Here is a 10,384-nt window from a genome sequence, read left to right on the forward strand (position 1 = left end):
CTTTTTGCTTTATGTTTCTAGGTTATTTTATGACAGAATGAAATGAAATCCATCATTATTAAAGCATGTATTTCAGCAGCTGTAGTAGTATCCGTGGAACAATGATATTACATTATTATAACGATATTAACGCGGCCATTTTCTCCTAAGAAAAAAAAAGTGTGCTCTTTTTAATGTATTTTTCTGTCACTGGTGTCATAATTGCAACTCTGGCACACAGACCGCGAGCTGCCACTGTGTCCACATCTGCCCCTGTTTAAATGAAAGAAAAGACGGCATTGGTCAATCGTTCAAATGCTGGCTGAAAGCAGGTGCAGGATTGGTAGGCCGTTCTCCGCTTCCTTACGCAGGAAGAAGGCGGGACCGAACCGAGCCTTCAATGGGCGACCTCAGTGATTGGTCAGTAGTAAAAAGTACGACATCTTGCCGGCGGGACATCTTGAACAGCCAATGACGTCGAGCTATTCCTGGACGGGGCGTGACCTCTTGTCATTCTTTAGAAACCGGCGTTTCCTTACCGGCATATCAGTATTACACCGCGAAGAAGGGACACGCTGGTGTGCTATTTATTTATTTATTGTAGTTTATTTTAAATTGTCCGCAGCCAAACATGCTCGGCCTGTGCCTTTACGTCCCTGTGTCTAACTCGGACCCGATTGAAGTGGAATACTTTGAGTCTAACGGACTACCGTCAGAATTGAAGTCTCTCTTTAACAAATTGAGCGTGTTTCTGCCGTCCCAGGAGTTTTCCACCTACCAGAGATGGCGAAAGGTAAGGGAACTGTAACTTTTTATTGCGTTATATATCAAAGAACATTATGTTTAGCATCAGCAGTCCCCTACTTCTGTAAATCTCATTACTTTGGCCGTCACTAAATCCTTTCTTTCCGGGCGCCGAAAGAATTAGCGTGTGGTTGTAAAAAGCCTTACGACTAGGCCGCAAAGCTGACCGGCTTCCAGTAAAGTCGCCACGATAGCGTTTCAGATTCTTGTGAAAGACTTTGCTGTAATTATTGATTCAATGTTTGATGTAAGCGTGGTTTATTTAAAATCTAATTCATTTTGTCCTTCTAAACTGTTTTCCGTTCATAAAAAATGAAGTTCAGGCGCGAGCGGCGCTACAGACAGTATCATTCAGTTCACTGGGGAAATCCACCGTAAAAAGGAATTTGTGATATGCTGTCTCAGGATCTAGGAAGTAGCCGATGTCTGTATGTGCCGCCAAAGTCAGCCGCTCCCTTAGACAGCTCATATCGGATGAATCAGTCTCTGAAAGACGGTTTTAAAAATCAGTAATTGTAAAACAGCGTCAACTGCACAAATGAGAGTATCCGTTTAAAAAAGTTGAAAAATTGAAATGACTGGAATTGTTCAGCATTGCATCACTGGACTCATTACTTTGCACATACAGTTTTAAACGGCTATATCCATCTATTTATATAGATATATCTTTTGGATGGCATTTCTTTAATTTCTCATTTGTTCATTATATCTGTTGTCTGGCTCTTTAGACTGCCCTGCTAACATGCAAATTTTGCCTATGGGAACTAATTAAGTCTAATCTTGCTACCAACACACGCACCTTGCTGAAACTAGAACACCTGTAATTACTTGGACACTGACTGATCAGACTTTGAATTTTCTGTTCTTGCGCTCAGCTGAAGTTCACATTCTTCTTCATGAGCTGATGGAAATGCATGAACATTCAGTTACCATCATTTATTTGGTTGTGACCTCTTCAGTTTGCATCGTATACCCCCAGCAAAGTCAGCTGCCCCATTTGTCAGTGTGGCAGCTGCAACAGTTTCTGGCTTGCTCTCTGGGATTTCAGACTTCAGAAAAGGGCAGTAGAAGTACACAGACTGACCAAACATATACCTTAGTACAGAAGTGGCATGATGTAAATTCTCAAAGCTTGTGACATTGCATTCCCGTTTTAGCCATGCTGTAAGTCACATTTATGCATGTGTGCAAGTAGTTTGGTGTGAGCTGCAGGGGAGAGCAGAATATATGCAGAGTATCATCATTGGGTGTTGGTCATATGCCTGCACTGACTGTCGGCAAGGGGTCAGGTATCAGCCCTGGCCAGCAGACTGGAGGACTGCCAGCGTCTTCTTCAGGTGCTTTGAGCTTCGACTGGATTAAAGCAGTTGGTGGGTCGACCTGCAGCTGAGGTCAAAAATAGACCGAAGTGTTACAACCTAATTCCCTTGCTCTTGGATAAACGGGCGTCATACCAGTCATTCAAGACTGCCAAGAGCCCTCTAGCTTAGCAAATAGGTCGTAATGCTGTCCTGTGGGGTCATGATGAAACTCAAGCCGGTGCATCACTGAACTCTCCAGTGGTTTTCAGGACTGCCGGGTTGGCATTTGGACAGAGGACATTTCAGAACTTGCTGTACCTTTCAGAACTTGCTGTACCTGTTTCGTAAGCGACTGTTAAATTGTTTTACTGAGTCAGTGCACATGGCTCCTCTGCAAGATGTCATCTGCAGTTGTTCCTGAAACTACTAACTAAAAACTCATATACCACACTGGATTTGCATCAATGAAATGTAATTCTTAGTCCTCCAACAATCCTCACCCTATTCAAACCCTACTGTCCTCTTATGCATGTCTTTTTTTTCAGAAAACCCTAAAAAGGGAAGAAAATAACTCAGATGGACAGCTGGATTTTGAGGAGTTTGTTCACTATCTGCAAGACTATGAAAAAGACCTGAAGCTTGTGGTGAAAAGCATCGACAGGAAGAATGCAGGTATGAGGCTGCTACCCCGGATGAGCTGAGATTTCCATTTTGTTGCAGATGACAGTGCTTGGATGGTTTCATCTTTCACTTTGTTGGTAGTTCACCTCCAGTATGAAAGACTTTGCCTTACAATGTATCTTTGTTTCCTTTTAAGGCCGCGTTGATCCTAAGGAGTTCATGCAGTCTCTTTGGGATCTTGGTGTGCATATTTCCCCGCAGCATGCGGAAAAAGCCCTTAAGAGGTAATTTCATTCATCCATTTCACCCACTGCAGTCGTGGATTATTTGATCAAGGGGCTCAATGTCTTACTTTTGTTTTTATCTTTTCTAAAGCATGGATAAGAATGGAATGATAACTATCAGCAGTGAAGACTGGAGCAACTACCCAATGGTGGAGAAGACGGAGAACATTCCTGAGATCATCCTCTACTGGAAACACTCCACGGTTAGTTCAGTCTGATGTAACTAGAACAGATGTAGCTGAGCTGTATTAGAATTAACAATTAGAAATAACCCAAACAGGAAGAATGTGAGTCATAGTTTGACAAATCTAAATTAATGTTGACAGAACTACACAATTCCACTGTTGGTATCAGAGGTTACTATAGTGTAAAATTTCAGATGTCCCATTTTCACCCAATCTTGGATCTCATAATGGTATCAGGGCATCTGATAATGGTATAACTCAGGCCGAAGCTATTCAAAGTGCACAGGGTGTTTCACCTTTTGTCTTGTCTGGAAAAAACAGGTCAATTGAAAAGCAAATTAGCTGAAAGGCTTCACCAGCACAAGTTGTGCGTCAGCAATTAAGCTCTGTTAGGCTATGAAAGGAATTGGTCTCATTCCGGGAGGATTATGTCGGAAGGATTTATCAGTTTGTCTAGCTGTTATGTAAAAGGCAGCAGCGGTCAGTCAGAGCAGGTGGAGACTCAAGTAATGTAGCACAGCTCCTGCTGGGTGGTTGTACAAATGATTTCAAGTATTTCAGTTACCATATAATGAGTCAAACAGCCTACCAGCCTGGCCAACTTTGCACAGAGGACACACTGACAGGGCGATCCAGGGCCAAGAATAGAGCTGGAGATACCCCTCCTGGGAGGCCAAGCAAAACACAGCCAAATTACTGATGAAACATGACCTGCTGGATCATTTGAGTTTTCAAAGTATCTGATGTTTAATGGTCTGTGTGGTCACGCGTTCAATCCCCACAACCGGACCAGAGTGTCCCTGAGCGACACTGAAATGTTCTACCAGCCATTTATGATGAGGAGGCTGCTGATGTTTTCTAATTAGGGTAGGGCAATAAATGGGCTGTTTTTATCAACTCAATAACATTACATAGTGATGGTGAATGAAAAATACAAAAAAATGAAGAATATTAAGAAATGAGTCTGTTGTTCATCTCAGTGAGAATAACTTGTATTTGCATTTTCATGGTGTTAAATGTCTATTTCTGCCTGTAAAATGACTTTTAATAAGTTTTTAAATTCAGGCCCCTGTTAAAGGGGACCAGAGTTGGCAGGCATCCACAGCTACAGGTTTAGACAGATCCAGTGGTAACCCATGTCCTCTTTCTGCTCTTGACCTGGATCATTTCAGAACATGTGCTCACTGCCTCTGAAATTTGAGCCATACTTTTAATGAGACTACACAGGCAGAGCGGTGCAGTGTGACCATGATTAACCACTGAAATCAGTTAAAATCTTGACCTTCACTGCGGTGTGTGAAAACAGACCTGGTGTTCAATGACAGTTTGACCGTGTGCCCCTGTGGCAGGGGCACCCGGTGACGCATATTCAGCCATGTCACAAGCCTGCTGCCATGTGCAGCTAACAAGTACAATGTGCAGAGCTGCAGTTTTCTGTGCCTCTCTGACAGTAGTTCTAGTCTATTATCTTTATTGTGTCTTCCCAAAGTAAAAAAGTTCTACTCTGTGCCAAACAATTTCATGTATCTCCCCTTGGTAGATTTTCGATGTGGGTGAGAACCTGATGGTTCCTGATGAGTTCACCATAGAGGAGAAGCAGACTGGGATGTGGTGGAGGCACCTGGTTGCTGGTGGAGGAGCTGGAGCTGTTTCAAGGACCTGCACCGCGCCCCTGGACAGACTCAAAGTCATGATGCAGGTAAGCTAACCAAATCAAGCTTGAATAAATCACACTTTAAATCACAAAGTTTTACTTGAACTGAAAACTGCATGAAGTTTGGTAACTATGGGAACTCTGATGTGAGTCACCAGCTCTTTGGGAGTTTGGGAACAGGACAAGTGTGTGGGGGAAGTTGTGGAAACTTATCTAACTGTTTGCAAGGGAGGTGGGTGACGTGACCCAGTTATCAGTCTGTTTTGCTTAGCCACCAAGGCATAATGTACATTGTGTTAAAACCTACCCAAGTCTTTTTACCTCTTAAAATAGCATTTTATATAAGGAAATGTTAATGAGATTCTCCCTGAGGCCACAATGTCCATAAAAGCAGGTGGCAGGTTAGTCAAGAAGAAACTTGAAAGAAATTGCTCAAGATCAAGTTACCCAAGAGCCATAAACAAGTTAATGTTTGATAGACAGGATGTCACAGTGAGGGGCCAGAGTCCAGGGGCCGACTATGTGTCATAACCAGGCTACAGTGCTGACCAATGATGGCTCACATGCAGTCGTCACACCCTCATCCGCGTAATCACCACCACCATCATCAGCGGGATGAAGGTCTCACTGCACGTTCAGAAACTGTGTCAATGGCCCTTATTTGCGTCACTTGCCAGGTTGAAAGTCGACTTTGAGCTCTACCGACAAGGAATTCTATGCTTTTGGTTATTTTCCCATCAATTAATTAAACAAACCTACTTGGACTCATTTTTGGGTCAAAAGTCCTGACCTACATGGCAGGTGTCTGATTCAACCTCCAAGTAGTAGTTTGTTCCCTGCCAGTGCCGACAGAAGCTTAGAGCTGTTTTTGTCAAAGATTTCCATCTCATTGATTATATCTTATTGCCTTCTTCTTCCTTGTCAGGTTTATGGATCCCGAACAAACAATATGTGCATCATGACTGGGCTGATGCAGATGATCAAAGAGGGTGGTATGAGGTCATTGTGGCGAGGCAATGGCGTGAACATCATCAAAATTGCCCCTGAGTCGGCCCTCAAGTTCATGGCATACGAGCAGGTATGACAAAGGACTCTGTACTGTACTTCAAATGTGTAATTTATGTGTCTTGTTCTTGAGTGTCCATTAACTCATGTATTTTCCATTTCAATTGGCCTCTCCAGATTAAACGTTTAATTGGCAGTGATAAGGAGACTCTGAGCATCTTGGAGCGGTTTGTTGCTGGATCTATGGCTGGAGTGATCGCCCAGAGCACCATCTACCCCATGGAGGTGATTATCAGCTTAATTACACCCACTCTGGAAATGAATGGGTCTCAGGAAACCGTATTGAACTTTTTTTTTTTTACCGAATCTGTCCCCAGGTCCTAAAAACTCGTCTTGCTCTGCGGACGACCGGTCAGTACTCTGGTATCTCAGACTGTGCCAAGCAGCTTCTCAGGAGAGAAGGACTTGGAGCGTTTTATAAAGGCTACGTCCCCAACATGTTGGGCATCATCCCCTACGCAGGCATCGACCTGGCAGTGTACGAGGTGAGCAGTCACTGTTGCACAGGCTGTTATCCTGTGAAGCCGCAGTGGGGTTATTTTTACTTTTCTCCCTTTCTTTAGCCTTGACAGTATCAGTTTTTTATTTTATCACCCAACCAATAAACAAAGCACGTACCTTTCTTCATACCTCAACACCTCATCAGGGCAAGAATGTTCAACATTTCAGCTATAAATTCACCACATTTGTAGTTTTACCTGCCTTTTAGCGGCACACTGATAAGGTACAAGTGTGAAAGCAAACACTGTTTTATGTTTGGCAAGAAAAAGGAGTTCGTGTTCGGGCGATATTTTAAGATGCCAAGAGGTTGTATTGAGTCACTGACGGAGAACTTTTTCTCATCTCCTCGGTTTCCCTCCTCAGACACTGAAGAACAGCTACCTGCAGCAGTACGGCGCCAACAGCGCTGACCCCGGTGTGTTTGTCCTGCTGGCCTGTGGCACCGTGTCCAGCACCTGCGGTCAACTAGCCAGTTATCCTCTGGCTCTGGTCCGCACACGCATGCAAGCACAAGGTGAGACCTCTGCTCCCGCAGTACTACACATCTCTGATCCTTCTGTCAGCATGAATCTGACTGCTGTACAATATGGGCTTCAACTAAACTAGTGAATATTTTAACACAGATACTGACTTAGCAGACGCAATTAAGTTATTGAGTAGATTAATGTCTCAATACGATTTCTTAGCTGGAAAATGTTTTTAACTAGAAAACTGTCATATTCTTGAGGTAGAAAAACACTAAATGTGTTTTTAGACCAACATGGTTCACATTCATTTGAAATAAAGAGGTAAAGTGTCTTTTAGTAGCAGCTCCTTCAAGGACCACACCTATTTTAATGTTTCTGTGGTATGGGTTAATAACCTTCATAACTGGCCAGAGAGGGAGATTCATATCAGCGGTCGATGACATGAATTAACAATTGTTTTGCACAATGAAAAGGCAGATATTGACCTGATTGACCCATTTTTGCTTGAAAATTACTTTAAATTGCTGGTTGGTTCTTTTGTGACAATCAGCTGATTGTCGCACACAAACAAGGTCTAACAAGGAGGCTCCTACTCTTTTCACACATTTATTTTGTCACAGTAATACTTCTCACGTCATCAAAGTGTAACCGTTCATTGTTTTATCTTTCCAGCTGCGACAGAGGGCTGCCAGGAGGTTACAATGACCAGCCTCTTCAGGCAGATATTGCAGACCGAAGGCCCGAGGGGGCTCTACAGAGGCCTGGCCCCCAACTTCCTCAAAGTCATCCCCGCCGTCAGCATTAGCTACGTTGTGTACGAGCACCTGAAAACACAGCTGGGAGTGACGTCGCGCTGAAACTCACCCTCTCATTGTCACGCAACTTGAATGTGACATGTGACCCTCACCCGCTCCCACCAAGCACCCCACCACTACCACCACCCCTCTCGCTCTCTCTCCCTCCCTCCCTCCCTCCCTCCTAGGGTTAATGCTAGGGAATCCCAGGGACCTTATGGCCCCTCTGGGGGTTCGTAGAGTCGTCTCATTCTGTGAATGTCAGCTGATGAAAGACGAGAAAGGACACCGAATGTTGGAATGGCCAAGCTGGAGGATATGGACTCTGTGAGCTCAGGTTGTCAGGATTGTGACTGCTGCTATTTATGTTTTAAAGACGTTGTGTTGAGAGCTGAAACATGAGGAATGTGAGTGACTGTAGATCAAGGACCAACTGCTCTTGCTCTTCCTACCATCTTGTGTTTTGGTGCCTGAGCAAATGTCAGGTTTTTTTTGTTTTTCATGTTGGTGTGACATTGCAAGTTTTGCAAGTGAGTAAAATGTGCATCACCAGCGCTCTTGTTCAGTTACCCTACTGATAATTACTCTCCTTTACGAGGCAGTTATAGCATTAATAAGCTCTTAAAGAAATTTTGACTTCTGCCCGTAGGAAGAAATGATGGGGTTGCTAAATGAGAGGATTTTGCACATGTGAGTTTGATCTCTTGCCACCCGTGTCCTGAATGAGTGAATGACTATGGAGTATTTATTTCCATCCATCCTGTATTTATTGTTTTTATTGCCTAGAAGAGAGTGAGGGTATAACACTGCGTGTTTCCTGTCTGAAGAGCCAAATGTGCAATTTGATAACAGTTTTAAAATGCAGTGTGACTACATTCAGGGTGGAGAAACTAATGCCAGACAACAGCCTTAACATGTGGCTATCAAACACTAAATGTAGTTGTCTGGTGATATGTTGAAAAGAGAGCTGGAGTTTGTACTCATGAGTCAATGCAGCTGGTGTTTGAGCAACTGAAAAATAACTTTGTTGTTTGTGCAAATAGCTTCAGATCATGTCTGTTAATGTGTGTTTTTTTTGCCCTTTTAAAGGTATAAATGTCTTAATGTTTCACCTCAGGTTTAAGGGCAGATTATTGGTTAATTCACAGAGGAGCACACATGGTTTGTTTTTTGTTTTTTTGTTTTTTTCAGTTCACAACATTTATTCTCAAAGACAAGGGCTTGAAGAAGATGAGCGACATAATGCACTTTAATCAATGCTGGAGGGGCATCTGAATGAATGTCATATCAATCCAGGTATTAAAATGTAATTATTCTGTAAAGAATGAGTTTTAGTATTATTTTAATGGACCATTTTGATGCAAATAAATGCAAATTCTTGTAATTCTGAGTCTTGGATTTCTTTTTGTACAGAATTACATAGAGAGGTGTATGGCTTTTGTCCAATTCTGTACAGAGCAGATCAATGTCACAGACCAGAGAAATCAGCTGCTGTCGTTTTTAGTTGGATATAAAATATGAGGTTCTCTGCTCTCTGTTATGTACTGAAAGTTTGGACATATGACTGTTTCTTTTAGGACATATTTTTCCCACATTTAAGTCAAGAGAGCCAAGAAAGAAGCTAGATACGTCAGTTTTCGTGTTTATGTCGGCCAATAACCCAGTAACAAGAAATTTTTTAAAATGCCAAATAAGGTTTGAGGACATTTAGAAACAGTTTTTCCATTAGAGTTTGTCCACCAGAGAACACAAGTTAATTTTTGAACTGCAAAATGTCCTATTCAGAACAAGAGATTTTAGGATGTTTTGTTCATATTTTCTGTTTATGGTATGTAGTAATTTATGGACAAATTATTACAAATTGATATATTGTTATTGAATCTTTTGAATTAAATTTGAATGTCTAAAACACTGATATCTGCATTGGCCCAACTGAGTTTCAGTTGGCTTACAATAATTACAACTAAGAAACTGATTTGTCTTAAAACTCCAAAATGGAAGTGCCTGAAAACCAAGCAAATAGGGATGACTCACATCAGCCAAACAACGCTGTTCATTTGAAAGCCACTTTTAATTAATATAGTGCTACATTGTCAATGCACATTATTTTAACCCTCACAGGACTGTCTCAGTGATGTGAATGTTTGCCAGTTGTTAACCGCATCTTCTTATTTCTACCACCCACCTACTATGACATGAAAAGAGCTTAAGCTACTGAAGAACTGGTTTGTAATCAAGGTTCATCTTTAGAGCTGCGTTTAAAATACTTGAACAGTGCCCTAGCCTTCACATGCACACAGTGAGGTGGAGGAGGCTTTTGGAGTTATATAAGAGGTTTACAATAGTTCTACTATACCTCAAGCTGTTTCAAGCTGTATTTGTGTCATCCACTGGATCACATGGAATCACACAGTGTTACACAAATACAAATTTAGTTAAATGAACTGAAAAAAATCCTCTTTCAAATGTTTTGTTTGAAACAAGTGAAACATTAATTGTCTGCAGAGTAATACCTCATCAAGTAATCAGCAGTTCCCAGAAGCTTCAGGAAGTCTTCTTTTGGGCATAGAAGAGAGAAAAGACAACACAAATTTCTGTCTATTCTGTACATCTATATGAATATTTTGTGACCTTGAGAATTTAGTACATTCTGACATTGTGGAGATTACATGACTAGACTAGACTAGGACTAGAATTAATGCAAAACAAAAAACAGCACATACTTTAAC

General features: G+C 42.0%; 1 protein-coding gene across 1 annotated transcript; it reads left to right on the top strand.

Annotated features, from left to right (window-relative positions):
• Window positions 1-543: 543 nt before the first annotated feature.
• On the top strand, window positions 544-9,012 carry slc25a25a (solute carrier family 25 member 25a). Its single transcript, XM_041936693.1, has 10 exons — window positions 544-772; window positions 2,630-2,756; window positions 2,902-2,989; window positions 3,081-3,192; window positions 4,715-4,873; window positions 5,754-5,906; window positions 6,011-6,118; window positions 6,211-6,378; window positions 6,758-6,908; window positions 7,534-9,012. Exons 1-10 carry the CDS (start codon window positions 611-613, stop codon window positions 7,716-7,718), a joined length of 1,413 nt encoding a protein of 470 aa, XP_041792627.1. The 5' UTR covers window positions 544-610; the 3' UTR covers window positions 7,719-9,012.
• The last annotated feature ends 1,372 nt before the right edge of the window (window positions 9,013-10,384 follow it).

Source organism: Chelmon rostratus, chromosome 5, assembly GCF_017976325.1.
Source record: "Chelmon rostratus isolate fCheRos1 chromosome 5, fCheRos1.pri, whole genome shotgun sequence".
Taxonomy (NCBI): Eukaryota; Metazoa; Chordata; class Actinopteri; order Chaetodontiformes; family Chaetodontidae; genus Chelmon; species Chelmon rostratus.